This window comes from Mytilus californianus, unplaced genomic scaffold, assembly GCF_021869535.1.
Source record: "Mytilus californianus isolate M0D057914Y unplaced genomic scaffold, xbMytCali1.0.p SCAF_8, whole genome shotgun sequence".
Taxonomy (NCBI): Eukaryota; Metazoa; Mollusca; class Bivalvia; order Mytilida; family Mytilidae; genus Mytilus; species Mytilus californianus.
In genome coordinates, this window is record NW_026262734.1 from 12,152,885 (window position 1) to 12,169,701 (window position 16,817).

The following is a 16,817-nucleotide window of genomic DNA, read 5'->3' on the forward strand; positions in this document are numbered from 1 at the left end:
AACAATAACCCGCTAGAAGCCATTACCCAAGCTATTGTTTAATTCACTTAATTTTAAGAGGATAAAACATATTTAATCATTGTAATCTAAATTTTTTTCTCTGCATTTTCTGCACAAATAAAACGTTGACACCTTGAGCGATAATATCTTAAAAATATGCAAAAAAAAAGGATTCTTCAATAATTAACTTGCAAAGCATAATATCAATCATGGGTGCCGAAATAACTACCTTGGGTGCCGAATTCACCAGATCCCTATTTGACTAGGTACCGAATTGACTATACCAGGTGCGGATTTGACCAGGTGCCGATTTAACCAGGTGCTGAAGTGACTAGAATTCCTTAAAATTAGCTAATCAAATAAAACATTCATTTTTAATACATATCATTTATTCTCACATTTAAATCATTTACAACAGTTATTTCTAGAACATTCTACTCTCATTATGTTTATTACTTAGGGTCAGTTCGATTGATTTTTATTATTTCCATTACCCGAAAAAACTCTTTCACTTCAGTTATTTAAGACATAGTTTACAGCTTTTATGAACAAACTGGATCCCTGAATCCTGTAACTGACAAGGTGCTTGTGTTTTCTTGAAATTATACAAACATCTCTGTATTCTAATGTTAACTGTTCAATATGTTTATTTTTACAATTTTTCAACTTTATTTAAGCCACAATATGGAACTTAGTAATAAGATATCAATCCCTTTGCTCAACTTAATGATGTAGATTTTATACCCAACAAATTCACAAATGACATGAAATCAAATAGTATAAAACCAAAATACTTTACATTGAAGTTAAGATAATTATTGGAATCTAGTGTATTACACCTGAATCTATTATGTAGAGATGACTTATTGGTAGGCAAACATTGGTTTTAACATTCAAGCTGCAATCAGGATAGATATGAGCTATACAAGCATCATTGTATCTTATTGCTAAAGCCAGTATGCAATCTTAAAACTACTCCACTTGCCATCTATTCAGAGTTTAAAAAAATTATAACATTTACAATTTCTTCCTTTCACATAATTTAATATCAGGATTTCAGGTGGTTAATAGAAGAAACGTGAATAATCTTAAAATATATCAACAAAATAATAGTATATATATATGGAGAATATAACAATAAAATATAATATATCTACATGGAAATAATTATGACATCTTAAAATGTATTATATTAAAAAAAATATATGACCTGATAAAAATGTCTCCTCTATTGACAGAAAACTCTGCATTACTGAGGTTTTCTGAGAATTCAAATTACTGACTTTATTCTCTGTTACAGATTCACTTTGTGTTTGCACAACAATCTGAGAATAAGATGATTATAATGCACAATGATAACATGCCCAAGCAGCACAAACAGTCTAAACCAACGTAATAAACATGTAATGGGGTGGGGGGGCGGGGAGAATGGGACCCAAATGCAGAAAGAATTTTGACTACCATAGAAAATATATGGAATACCGTATTGTAAGAAATTAAGCCTGAACATCAACCCCAATGGGCATACTCTTGACAAACAATGATAATGTAATCTTTTTTTGCAGGAGAATGGCACTCCCAGAATGGGTTGAGTATGTAATAAATCCACACAATAGTAAATGCCCCTTGCAGGATTGTTACCCTCAGTCTGATGTAAATACCCAAGTGTTCCCTCAGTGGTTAACCCAATATGAGACCATAATATACAACATACTGGCGGTACATGAGCGCATGAAAAATAGTTCTAAATGCAAATAATTAAAACAGAAACAGACAAGGTTAATGATTTTGAAGACCAGCCTGCTGTAAAATACATTAATAATAAAACAAGTTTCATCGAGTATTTACATTAAAGAAACTGTTAAATTAAATCAGTTCACACCAGCATAACAGTTCATTAAAACACTCTGTGGTCTTTGTATCAAACATGTAATATACTGTATGAAAATGAGAAATTTACAAATGAAAAGAACAAAAAATTACACATGTAAACAGTATATATAATACTGAAATCATAAAACTCCATTGAAAAGAGTACACAATAATCTCTCAGTGGAAGTAAATTTCAAAATAATATTGGGAAAATACACATTAATTTCAAAAATATAATGATATAATGTTCTCTAAGATTTGCACCACCAACTTTTTGACAAACAGCAAAAAATGGTCAATGATAAGAATCTTTTCTATTTGCCCAAGCAAATATTTTACATATTTTCAATTGGCGTGTACTGGTGATATCGTAGTAGTAGATTGTTCCCTGGCCACTAAAGCACTCATACCAAAGTGTACTTTTTTTGTCAATCTTACATGTGTCTTAATTAAGATTTGAACAAAAAAAAATAAGTATGATATTGACAAGTAATGAATCATTCACAATTCATCATTAAAAGAAATAAGAACGTTTTAAATTATAATAGAAGTGTACTAGTTTCATCCATGTGTCGTTCAGTCACACGTTATTTTTTATATTCAAATATGGTGCTTATATATACTTTTTCTTATAAAGAAACAGAATATCAAAAGCGGGCTCTCAAACTGGCTGACTGGTTAGAGACCCTTTGTTTCAAGTATATACTTTAATGCAAATGAATTGTTTCAAGTTATTGATTTAAGTTGCTACATGTTAAATTTCTACATTTTTGATGAGAAACAATTACTATCATAAACAGAATGGTTTTCCTCATTAAACTTTAATTGATAAATGATATCATAGTTTCTTTTCCTTTTTAATTTTTGTTTTTTAATCTGCAACTGTGCTAGATATTAAACTGGTAGTTCCTGACCAATGGTAAAATATAATTGTTTATATATGAAGGACAATTAAAACATAAACTGTTACTGTGATGGTATACTCAGGCATGAAATAAAATTGGATTGTAACCATATAAAAAAAGAATTAAATATAAAATAGGATACAAATGGCAAGAAATATTGTTAAAACAAAATATTATACTGTGTGAGTTCAAACACTTATCTTTTAATTCTCACCACTTCTTCCCATCAATTTTATAAAGAGAAGTCCCTTCTACCTTTGATTCTGAAGTAGTGAATGTCCTGGATGTATATCTTAAATGTTTTTGATGTCTGCTTATAATAATCTGCTTTAATACATTAAATTTCCAATGTAACCATTTTACTTTGATTAGAAAATAAAGCATCTTATAAATCAAGATATGAAATTAATATTCAGGGGGAGATCCAGCCATTTTTGAAAGGGTGGGGTTCCAACCCAGGATAAAAGGGGGTTCCAACCATATGTCCCCACTTAAAAGCATTGATCGTCAAAAAAAGGGGGGTCCAACCTCTGGAAACATCCCCCCTCCTGGATCCACCACTGTATTCAAAATATATAATTAATGTATTACAAGTATATTCAAATAATATAATGTATGTATCATATTCCAATTTCATCAACAAAAGAATTGAAATAAGTATTTTGTGTGAATTAGACCATGGAAATAGTGCCTGAAAACAGACCATTATTTCTTAATAACATTACTCATGACCTAAACTAATATATTTTTTATTTATTGCAGGGACCAGACAAGATTTACTATTGAAAAATAGCAAAATACATTTGTAAGCTTTTTCTACTTTTTGACGTAGACAAATGCATACAAGCACGTCTGCAAATAAATACTATCAACATAAAATGCTTTACTTTCGTAAAATGTTCTTCATTTGTTTATTCTGATTTTCTAAATTCAAGTTGAGTTTGTCCATCTGAGGATTAATTCTATCGTCTATTTGTTGATTCTGTCTCTCTATCTCATCCCCAAGTCCCATAGCAAGTCCTTTCAGTTTAGATATTCCATCTGACATTAGACCTTGAAAAAATAAAATGAAAATTATTTAAATAAAAAAATGATATATTACAATATTGTGTTTTTCAGAATCATATAACATGATCAATTAAAGTCATATGAAATGATTTTCTAGTGATTATAAATGTCATAGAAATTATTTAAAAATCAATGCATTTATATATACTTAACTTAAGTCCTCCGGGGGATGTATTTTACATTTATTACGAATCCATAACATATGATCAACAAAAAACATTCCATTCAGTGATTGTTGATCAAGCATTTAGACTGCTAATTAACTTACGGGTTTTGATGCAGTTAACTGATTCTGACCTTGATAAACAATCCTCACAGAATCAAGAAAAAGGTATATAATAAGTGTGATGTTTATTTGTCTTTTATTTATTTTTATTTTCATGAGTTACCATTTGTTATTCTAACTTTGTCATAATATTTGTAAAATGATTTCATGTACCCAGTATTCAAATTTTTCTTTCAGAATCAGTTGATACAAATTTTCCTTCCACAATTGTTCAATTTTGTTCCATCATTTTTTTTCATTCCCACTTGCACTGTGTGATTGGCGAATTGCAAACAAGGTGTCATGAATAAAGTCACCACATACTTGTATGGAAAGACTGTCAACAAATTGCAGTATTGGAAGACAATAATTCAATAGAAGATTTCTGAAGCTTTGGATAAAATAAAGGATTTTCTTTGAAAAAAAAGTCTAATGTACATATGTTTTGTAGTAAAAGTTAGCCAACCCCCAATTCAGTGTTTTGCTTCTAAAAAAAAAACTGGCATTCAAATGCATGAATAGAAGTGTTAGGGTACTGAATATTTGTTTTCAAAATACAACTTTAAAATTTTGACTGGTCTTCCCTCAGGTGTACCTTTCAGCTTTTGACAGACACTGGGAGTTACTAATATGATTTTTCAACTCTTACACTTACTGAAAACATCAGTGATCAGCTGTATGTATTTTTATTCTGGAATCAAATCTACTGACACATATGAGTGCTAAAAAAAAATTCTATCTATTTCTTAAAAACATTTTTTTCTTTCTTACCCAGATTTTCATCTACTTCCTTTTCTCGATGACTGTTGGTAACGGGTTGAATCATCTGTTTTCTTGAACCAGACATAAATTTTTTATCAAGATCATCATCTTCAAATGAACCAAACCCAGATGTGTCTACACGCTTTTTACTTTCATATTCATTTTTTGAATTATCCACTGTGTCTCTTAATTTACTCTGTCGTGGTTCAGGGCTACTACTAGCTTGTTGTTGATTGCCTTTTCTCCCTGACCACCAGTTCTTGACCCCACCAAATACACTTTTAATATTGTTTATATGTTTTTGTGTAGTAGTCATATCTTGATTCATCTCTGTTGTCTTTCTTTCAATATTATCTAACTGTTCACCTTGGCGCAAAAGTTCCTGGAAAATAAAATCAATACTGATCACAGTGTTTTATCCCTGAGCCTTACAGCACCATGGTAGTTATGGTACCATAATGCTATATTTTTTACCAAGTTGTTATCTGAATAGATTTTATAAGGTAACAAGACACTTTGGCAGCAAGACATTTCTGCAACTTGTTCCAAAGACAATTTGGCAATGTTTCAGCATCAGGACATTTCAGGACCATAACAAATCGGCACCTCGTTTTATATCTCTATATTTTCCTGGTATCATCAAGATCATTTAAAAAAGTTTTTAAAAAAATAATAATAAAAAATGCTTTAACAATATTGTAAAACTATAATTGTGATAGTGATATTAAAATCCTTACATTAAATATGCAATACAAAATTTTATTGTAATTAATTGTTGTTATGCATCAATCAATATTTTATGTAAGTTTATAATGAGTTTTGATAATTCCTCAAATGAAGATCAAAAGTGCACAGCTTCTGTTTGCAGCTTGGTTATCGTTTGAACCAAACAATTACAAAGACTGACCAGTGGAATACTAGCAGAAGCTTTTGATAACCATCTTGGTGTAAAACAAGGCAAACCCTTCTCTCCCTTACTTTTCTTATTCTTCATTAATGATATTGTTCAAGATATTTCCACCAATGGAGAAGAAGATGTCGTATCTTTGAATGGACTTCTTGTTTATCTGATTCTATTTGCGGAAAACACTGACTGATCTACAACACTTATTTGATAAACTTTTACTTTACTGCAATAAATGGAATATTGAGGTAAATACTGATACAACCAAAGTAATGGTATTTAGAAATGGATTTAGACCAGTAGACAATTGATTTTTCTACGATGATTATGAACTGCAAGTTGTTAATTCATATGTGTACCTTGGTGTATTATTATACTACAACGGAAAGTTTTTACATACTCAAAAACCTTTATATATATTTAGCACAAGAAGGATCTAGAGCCATGTCACCTCTAATAAACTCTCTTAAACTGTTCTATGTTACTGCAGAAGAACAGTTGTTTCTTTTCAATAGTATGGTTGGATCTGTCTTAGGCTATGAATCAGAATTATGGGGTTTTCATCGTTCTAGAGATATTAAACTTATTCATACCTGTTTTTGTAGATTTGTGTTAAAATTAGGTAAAATTGTACCAACATGTTTTTATATGGCAAACTTGGGGTCATTTACCTTTTTTTATTGTAAGAAAACAGAATATATTGAAATATTGGTTGCATAGTATTACAAACAAACCAAAGGTTGTATACGATGTTTATAAACTTTTGTATGATGATGCCAACAATGGTTATGTTAACTGGGCCGCAAATATACGTGATATTTATTTTATGATCTTGGGTTAAATTATGTATGATTATATCAAGATGCTAGCACAATCTGTCATGTCTGTATAGATGCTATTTAAGCTCTAATTAAAGACTAATACATGCAGAATTGGTCAACAACTATCCAAGAATGTTTTTATAGTAGATTGAAATTTACCTTTTGTATTAAAAAATATCTTACTTATAAAAATAATGTTTGTCGGTTAACAAAGTTATGTAGTGGAACATTTAAGTTAGATGTTTAAGTACAGTGGAATGTCCCAGGTTGATGGATAGTCCAAATAATCGTGACGTTTTAAAAGGCTATTTTAAATTTTTGCGATGACGTAGGAAGGCGTCACAGCAAAAAATTAAAATAGCCTTCCAAGACATCATAATTTTTTGGACTTCTTGATGGAATGCAGAACTATGAAGTCAAACTCAAAGACGAGGAAGATGATGTTATGGTATATGTATATGTTACCTCTCCGGTTGCAACCCCAATTCTTTCAGATTCATCTATAGATTGTAACATTCTTCGTGTGGATTCTAATTGTCTGTCTTCTGAAGCATGAATCTGTGTTAAAACTTCATTTCTTCTGTTTTCTGCGTCAGATTGAAAAGGATTTTGCGAGGATCCTGAATCATATCGTGATCCAAAATTTCCCTTCTCGTCTTCTTCTGTAAAAAACGGATTGGAGCTGTTATAACCAGCCATTTCTTTCTGTTGAGAATTGTTAAATTATGTATAATTTCTAATTTTACACCGTAAACACTGGTAAATAATCAGTGAATCATTTTTTCCTGATTGATTTATTTTTGTTTTCCACCGAAAAGAGCTCAATCTTTGGTTTAACGAATTACCAAAAAGAAAAGGAAAGAACCAAATTCGATATTGATTTGAGTCAAATCTCTGATATTATGCAAAGGATTGTACAAAGGAAGGCGTCCAATGAAGAAAAAGTCTCCATAATAATCATAAATAAATTGATAATTATATTGAAAAGATTTTCATGCCTAGAGCCAGAGGAACCGTTACTGTCAAGTTGAAACTTCATATAGTCAGAAACATATATAACGTCAAGGTACCCAAATTGCACCGAGTACCCAAATTGCACCTATTCAACATAAACAGCTGTGAAATTCTTAAAAGTTTTCTTTGAGACAAAACAATTTGTATTTTAGTTATTTGACATTTTACACGTCTTGCAAAATAGGTGAATATATTCAAATATACACTAAACGTTCACAGTTTATATCAACAGATGAAGCTTTCACTGGAAAAGAAAAGTGTACGAAAACGCCGCCATGCGACGTTCACAAAAAGTCATCTTTTAAAAATGAAAAAAAAAAATATGTTACAAGCATCCCTTTTTAAATAAATGAATAGTGAGCATGTGCTAATGCCAAATTGTTCTAAATATTTGAAAAAATAAAACAAAACATCTGTTATTTGATTTTTAATGATGTGAATTTAAGCATGGATGCAATTTGGGTACTCTTCATTACGGAATCATGGACAGTTTGGAGGTCGATTCAAACCCATTTCCTATGACTCAATAGAGATTAAAAATCAAATTGGTGTACCTATATAATAAAGAAGGATACGGCTACAAAATAAACACAGACTGAATGGAAATTTTTGTCTTTATCATAAAAGTACTTAGGTGAAAAAACTGTCAAAATAGGTGCAATTTGGGTACCGTCACGTTATATATGATAGGCCTATAACGTGACATGTGTAATATGTCTCTGATATAGTGTCATACATTTCAAACAAAAATTAAGCCAACTAGTCTGGAACCAATAGATGTTTTAGCACTGTATAATTAGCAAACCTATACATTTCTACATTCAGACCTTTTGAGACTACTATAACACATATATAGTAGTTTCAGATTTGTTCCATTGACGCATAGGTTCTTTCCATCATATATCTTATAAAGCCGGTTAATAAGATATCTTATAAAGTTATCCTATTTTAACTTTATAAGATATCGTTTAAACTATTATAAGATATCTTATCTTTTTCACTGGATATCTTTTAAACAAAAGTCATGACTGTATGAGATATCTTGTATAGTTTTATGAGATATCTTGTATAGTTTTTTGAGATATCTTTTATAGTTTTATGAGATATCTTGTATAGTTTTATGAGATATCTTTAAAAGTATTCAATTTAGCTTTATTATATATCTTATTAACTTTATACGATATATTATCACTGCTATACAAGATATCTTAGTAAACGTGATTGATTTATCAGATATCTTACTTAGTTTATTAAAAATGAAAACAACACGTTATAAAGAGGTAGGGCCAATTTCCCCTGAAATTTTTTCACAGAAGAGCCAATTTCAAAAAGTGCTGAATGAATAAAATTTACGATAAAAACACGAAATAAAAATGTTTTTTGGTCAATATCTCAATTTTTATGTATTATGTTATGTCTGGAAAATAGTTAATTTAACCTCCAAAAAAAGGATGAAAGTCAAATATGCAGAATTTACCGTGTTTTTAGGTTGGAAAAACAGAGAACCCCCCATAGAAGGACACTTCAAATCAAAACAAAGTTATGTTTTTTTGTTGTTGTTGTAATTTATACAACTTTTCCCCTCAAAAATGAAATTGGTTTAGCGTGTCCTTAAAGGGAAACTCCGCAAAAAAATGAAAAATTGATATTTTGTTCTTTAAGCATAAAAAACCACATGTTCATAAATAAAAAACTTTTATTCTCTATGAAAAGAGATCAAAATCGATTTTTGAAATTCACTATCAGTTCTCGACATATCGCCATCTTGTCGGCATGTTCGATCTAAAAAGTCACGTGATATCTATAAACCACAAAGACCAAAATGAATCAGGGATTTACCGACCGTGCGTTAAAAACTCCCATCATCAATCGGGGATTACCGTAGATGATCACCCATTGTGAAAATGTCTTATCAAGCGTACGGTTGTTCTGTCCGACAAGGTTATGACAAAAGTCTAAATTGTTTTCCCAAACCCACAAAAAAAGAAAATAGTTATGATCTATAGCAAGCACAAGTTGATGTGTGAAGACCATTTTGAACAATCTTGTTTCGAGGGAGATTTGATGGTAATTATACTTTTTTTAATAACAAAATAACCTAGCAATTCTGATAGCTATAGTTATCAAATCCTTATATGATAAGATCTCGTTGATTCAATAAAATATAGATTTTATGAGGAAGAAAAGTTTCAATTAAAAGAAAGACAAATGCAGTGTTCGCAGTGTTCTTGTAACAATCACTGATTTACAAAAGATTCATTAGTACGCCTCTTTTATATAAAGTGCATTGGTTTATATAAAGAATAGTTCCGTATTTAGTCAAGATAGTTTTTTAAATTAATAAAGTTATACGATAAATAACATTTTTAAATTATGATATTTAACGGATATTGATGGGGAGCAATGTTAGGAAGAGGTTTAAGCTAAGACAAAATATGTTGATATAGTATAATATTCCCAGGTTATAGAAATGTAAATATCGAAATATTGGACATCTCAATTTTTTATCAAAAAAGTTTCTTAACTAATCTTTTAACTATATCAAATTGATACGGGATCAATTCGGAACAGTCACTTATAAAGACACTTTACAGTTAAATGTGTGACCCTATCTGGTATGTTTGGAAAAAAATGTATATTTTTTTTTTCTTTTTAAATTTTATTTACGTTATCTTATTATATATATATATATATTTTGGCTTCATCCCGAATTGATAATAGGTATGTCAGAATTATTGATAGATGTCGTGTCAGAGCGACACATTCAGTTAGTTACCCCAAGGACGTATATTAGATACACGTCCTTGGTTATTCCAGTGACATCCTGTCGACTAAAAATTCCTATTACACAATATATTATACAGGTTCATGCATGGCTTCTTAATTGAGGTACCCGACGTGCACAGGTAACATTTATTGAACCACATATATTTGTGTTCGACGTTATTTATCTTGTGCGTGTTTGAAATTATAATTCCACCTGTTAATGAATGATGTTCTGATTATAATATTATCCACTATTTTTGCTGATAATAAGTTTAAAAATTTTATAAACATGATCTTTAAAAAAATTTGTGAAATACATATACTGTTTTGTCATGATTCTGGACCCTTCTTTTGAAAAAAAAAATCTTCACGCAAATGCAAGCTTTTGACGATTGGCAAACAAGCAGTATAAAGTAATGCAGCATTATCAAATATTTATCTATTGGCGATAAGAGAGCTCCTTCTATGTCTAATGTCCCTATCTTTATACGGATTAGAACGACAGGGGAAACAGACACTGTAAAGGAATGGAGATAGAGTGGCATAGTGAAAAAAAAATAAACCGATTAGAGAAAATTATACTACATAGAGAATGATCGACGAAAAGGGTAATAGTTATTGTAAAGGAAAAGAGATAAAGAGAGGCATAGTAAAAAAATGTTTGCTAGACAAAGTTACTGCTCGCTTTGATATTTTTATACAAAATCACGCATCGTGTTCCAAATTGGTATTCACGTGCGCTAACTTGATGTGTTAAGTTTCTGCATAGCATGGTTAAAAATAATTAAGTATCCCATTATATCGTAGTGTCACTGTGTTTCTTTGTTCAATTTATTTAGTTTGTTAATGATTATGTAAATAAGAATAAATCTGTATAAAACTTCACACCCGTTTAGTTATTGCCTGTAGGCGTTTCATTATTATGACATTTAATATATAGAATCTTTCATACATCTTAAAGTAAAAGATGTGTGTCTGAGTCAAACGGCGACATGGGAAGCCTGTATACTAGTACGACTCGAATATAGCATGTAAAAACCCTACTCAATATGGTTGTATTGGAAATCTTTTCATACAGATAGATAACTCATAGTCCGACATTTATGTAATATTTGCCACATGACGCTCATATTTCTTTCTACTATCATCATCTTATTCATAAAATATTGCTGTAAACATCGATGGTTCACACCCAAACCAAATTTGAGAAATATACCTTTAGGGCTTCTCCGTGGTATACACTTGTCACAAATATATAGACGAAATTCGTTATTGAAGTGAATCTACATCTCACAAACACAATTATTGAATTACGATTTTGAGTGAACACCCACCAAACCAATACAAAATGGCAAGATATAACCATGCAGGCATTTAGTTTTCGTCAGACACAAGATAAATAATACGCTCATATTGCTTTCTACTATCATCATCTGCTTCATCAAATATTGCTGTTAACAACGATGGTCCACACAAAAAAAAAAGGAATTATATACAATCAGAGCTTCTCAGTGGTATACACTTGTGAAATATATAGACGAATTTCGGTATTGAGAAGTGAAATTACATCTCACAAACATTATCTTTGAATTACGATTTTGAGTGAACACACACCAAACCAATAAAAACTTATAGCAAGATACATAACCATGCAGGCATTAAGTTTTCGTCGAGATAAATAATCGCTCTCATAAACGTACATGCATGCAGTTTATGATATCAAGAATAAGAGGTCGATGTCTGTAGATCATTGTTCAGTTCGTTTACTGACTGTTCAGAGTCAGACATGTCACTTATTCATTCTTGGAAGCATTCGTGTACCCCATCCGACGATAGGAACTCTTTTCCGATAGTGTTGACAACTATGCTTGTATGGTGATTCTGTTTTTCTGGGAAAGTGGTTGGCCTCCCTTGACCCAACAAACAAACGAACGATACGCTATTAGTCTGCTTTGTCCTTTAGAAAGAACACCTAGAGCTCGTCTTCAACGGCGCTTATACCTCTGGAAAAGTATACTAGTACAGCTTGTTTCAAGGAGACGAACTGTTCTAAAATCGTCATTGTCAGCAATACATTACTAAGCTATGCCATTAATTACTACAATTACTATTTTGGATTAATGACGGCTACCCTGTAGAGTATTACACTAAATTATAATATAATATAAAAATGATTATATTTAATTTTCATATGTTCAAACCGTTAAAGACAATTAGAACACCTCATACAAAAAACAGATCAAAAGAAAAAAAAAAGAAAATAAAAATTTCCAGACGGAATAAACAATTATTTTAATAGCTTAGATTTATAATGAATGAAATAAATGATAATTGGCATTCTTTTCACAAATAATTATTCTAAGAGATTGTTAGTTGAATTTATTATGTAAGAATGAAATTTTAAAAAGAAGATAAAAAATCATGCATGTTGTACTTTTGTAATTTTTCAATAAAAACTTCTAAATTGCGATAGTTTTTCGATTGTTAGCATTTAAACATCGCCAGATTTAAATACAAGTTAAAGAATTCCGGTAAAGTAAATTAAACAGATGTGCAATTATTAATTGGGAAATGTTAAATTAATTTTCTTTTAACTTCATATTTTAATTGTATGCTAATTGCATAGAGCGCAATCGAAAATTGTTCCATTTCAAAATACACTTCCGGAATTAAAAAAATTGAAAGTTTATTTTCAATTAATTTATACATTTTAATTATTGTTTCTCTATTGTCATCGGGTATATCAGCTTGGTGTATTAAACACGCTATACTCTTTCTGTTAATCAATTCAAAATGACAACATACACACCTGTGTACGCTTGAATTCACACCTGTGTACGCCTGAGGCTAAATTGCTGCAAGGTAAAGTTCAAACGATTTCTCCTCAAATCGATAAATAAACTATGACTTTACAAAATAATATACACACTCTGTTCACAAATATTTTGCCTTGAAATGGTTACCAAAGTTATAACGGTAAATAAAACGTAAAATATTTTCAGTTTAATATCAGTCAAAGTGTTCAACAGATATTTTATGAAAAAATCTCAACAATAATTTATGAAATTAATTCGAAAATATTTATATTTAGATAACTTCATATATGAAGTTTTATTCAATCAATACAAAACGGTACACACATATTCATTTTCTTTCATTCTTATATTGTGGTTATTAACTACGACCAACGGTTATCTGTGCGCTTTTAATTACGTAAAATTCTGATAAGCAAATAAGACTTTAACAGATTTTATTTTTTCCCATGATTCAACAAATCGGGTTAAAACGTCACAACCCAGTGACGTAGGTCAACCAAAAAAGTTACAAATACTTGATTTTCTCTGTTATTAGAAAGAATATAAATTTAAAACTTTGTGAATGTGTTTTTTATGTTAAGATGAACATATTTAGGTGATAAGTAAAAAATCGCGGACTTTCCCTTTAATACCTAAAATACAACTTTTTTTAATAAAAAGTGGAACATCGCTAAATTTTACCTATGTAGGTGTTTAATATCGAAAAAATTTTCAAGAGACCCCGTGGCTCCATCGGTAGCGCTTAAAACTGTAAGTAATGGATTGTTTTTAAGATGGGGTTCAAATCTCACGCTAATTTTTCTCATTTTTTATGTTGAAATATTAAAATGTTATGTTTCTATCACATTTTTTCGGATGTTTGTTAAATTCAAAGAGTCACCCTGAACTAGGTGCTTGTACATAACCAATAACACGAGAATTGATTATATAGCAATGAAGCCGAAATGTTATGTGTGTTATATTTTATTGTCTTATAAACTTTACAGTTTGTGACCAACATGTATTAACACAATAAACATTACATATTATTAAATATAACAACTTGTTTGTTTTTATAAATTTTGATGCTGTTTTTATTGTGTTTGTTTGATATGTATGTATATATGTTTATTGTGTTAATACATGTTGGTCACAAACTGTAAAGTTTATAAGACAATAAAATATTTGATTTGATTTGATTTGATTTGTTATACACATAACGAAAAAAGGCCATAGCAGAAAAATTTCAAAACAACAAAATATTTTTTCTAAATCTTGAACAAGAACGTTTTAGAAAATTGTATGATATGTATAACAAATGTAGACAGTAATTTTATCGCCAATGCACCAACTGTGTAGATACTATAGTACTGGCGTTGTTACATTGTACCACCTCCCTACACCGGAACCTAAGTCATTAGAAAATGAAACAACACCACAGAAAATATCAATTACACTACCAATCGTGACTGTAGGTAAAACATCAAGAAAGTGTTGAATCTGTATCACAACATAGGGTCGATCCATTTGGCACAATGCCATGCAGAAAAGAGCAGATTACATGTGTTTGTTACGCAAGACGTTCTACAATGTAGTACCAACTGGTGTAAGCTGTTGTCCGGTTCATATAGACGGTAAACCTTAAAAGCTGGAACAGTGTATAGATATAGATACATCCAGATTGAGGAAAACAACATCCCAGTTAAATGCGTTCGATATTTTTTGGCTTCTTGGCATTAAAACAGAGACCGATCTTGATTCAGATAAGCTGATGTATATCAGATAATTAGATTATCAAATGTTTTTTGTATTTATATTTAACCCCGTTTTTTAGGCGCCACATTCAGTTTTTCGGTCTGTGTTGTTTTTTGTTGTCCTGAATATGAATATGCTATATTCAGGACAACAAAAAAACAAGTATCGTTTTAGAAAGGTAACGTAAAAACATCCGCTCTGATTTTTACAGAAAGTTCTCTGAAACTGATATAAAAAAAGAAACACTCTCCTATTCTTGCAGAGTTCATTTTTTTATGCATATGAAAAATAGTTGAGACATAAGTTTCTCGTGTTGAATGGAAAGAAGCTAGCAATATCCAAGACAGACGAGTCTGGTGTAGATGAAAAGCGCGTCTGGCGTACCAAACTATATGCCAGGTATCTTTGATTAGTTTTTACTGCAAGTTCCTTTGTATATAATGATGTCCCCGCATGCACTGAATTATTCAAAATAAGTGAACAATTTTTACCTCGTCAATCACGTTTCACTTGAAATAAAGAATATCACAGATACAATTGAGTTTCTGCATATCTTGACTTGCATCTTTAAATTGACTGCAATGAGGGTCGTTTGAAAACTACATACTTTACGTAAAACTATGGGATTTCATCTTTGCTTGTTGTGAACTGTTCATTTCTGTGTGGTAACATTCCAGCACGCCTGGTATGTACTCTCCAAGTTAATACGATTTTCCAGACTATTGCGTTTCATATCATGATTTCCTTGATAGAGAGTTGCTGCTTCCAAGGAAGACATTGGACCGATGGTTCCTTATGGTACAGATGGAAGTCACCCCTTCGGAAATTTTACGGACGCCATCATGATTTGTCTGACCGTTATGAACTATCTGAATCTTCTTTTTCTATTGTGAATTCTACTTATCAACAGATTTTGACTTGCTATCATTATTGTGATGGGTGGCACTAGACGATCTGCTTACCCTACTGGAGCACTTTCTTTTCGTCCTTCTTATTGTGTTTTTCTTCGACTTATCGTTTTTTATCCTCTAGTATCTTCTGCACCTTTTTTGGTGACAAAGGAACCTTTTCGAATACATTGTGTATTTATCACTATGTAGAAGAACATTCAGTCGACGTGGGGCCTATTCACCAGTATCAAAACTTAATATGTTGACTATTGTATTACTCTCAGTAGCATGACATCATTTTTACATTTTATTTCCTTTATGGTTGATACATATTAAGATCAACAATTTTTATACCTGCCATATGCAAGAGCTTGGAATGTGTCTGCATAAGCTTTTATTAAATTTAGATCAAACCAATACAGCAATTTGAGACAAATTTAATGTCTTTCTGGAATTGTTATATTAATTCAACGTCTTTTATATCAAAATCGGCATGGGAAAGGTCCCTATCATCAGCATTGTCCCTTACAGTCTGTTGCAGCTATACAATCAAATTTGTAGGAAAAGACACTAGCCGTCTTCTTTTCATTGACGTATCAAAGCTTCTTTTCCATAACAATAGTATGTTGTTTTGCAATAAACATAATTTTCGATTGCTAATAAAAGTTTTTAAGCTCAAAATTGAAGATGGTAGGTATGTACAACCGGTTGCTAAAATGTCACATACTTATTTCTTTGTGTTTCTGGTAAAATCATTATTTCTTGTAGGAACTCCTTCCAAGAACGAAGTTTAACTCCTATATAACCTCTTATTATAGAAAAAAATTGGAATTGAAGAACAATTTTGGGGTAAAACTTTGTGTAATAAACTGTTGACACAGAGATATGTCTCGCCTGTCGGTCAAAAATTAAGAAAAAAGACAATCTGATGGACAGCAACATTGCTAATTAATTCAAAGTCGCTGGAACAACTAGTGGGTAGGGCCTCGAAACAGTTGAC

At 30.9% G+C, this 16,817-nt stretch overlaps 1 protein-coding gene across 1 annotated transcript in view; it reads right to left on the reverse strand.

Moving 5' to 3' along the window:
- Nucleotides 1-371: 371 nt before the first annotated feature.
- LOC127712095 (argininosuccinate lyase-like) overlaps nt 372-16,817 on the reverse strand; it is a 51,882-nt gene continuing 35,436 nt past the window's right edge. Inside the window, 3 exon segments of the mRNA XM_052218304.1 lie at nt 372-3,830; nt 4,882-5,254; nt 7,063-7,333. Coding sequence (XP_052074264.1) covers nt 3,661-3,830; nt 4,882-5,254; nt 7,063-7,333 — 814 coding nt within the window. The 3' untranslated portion in view covers nt 372-3,660.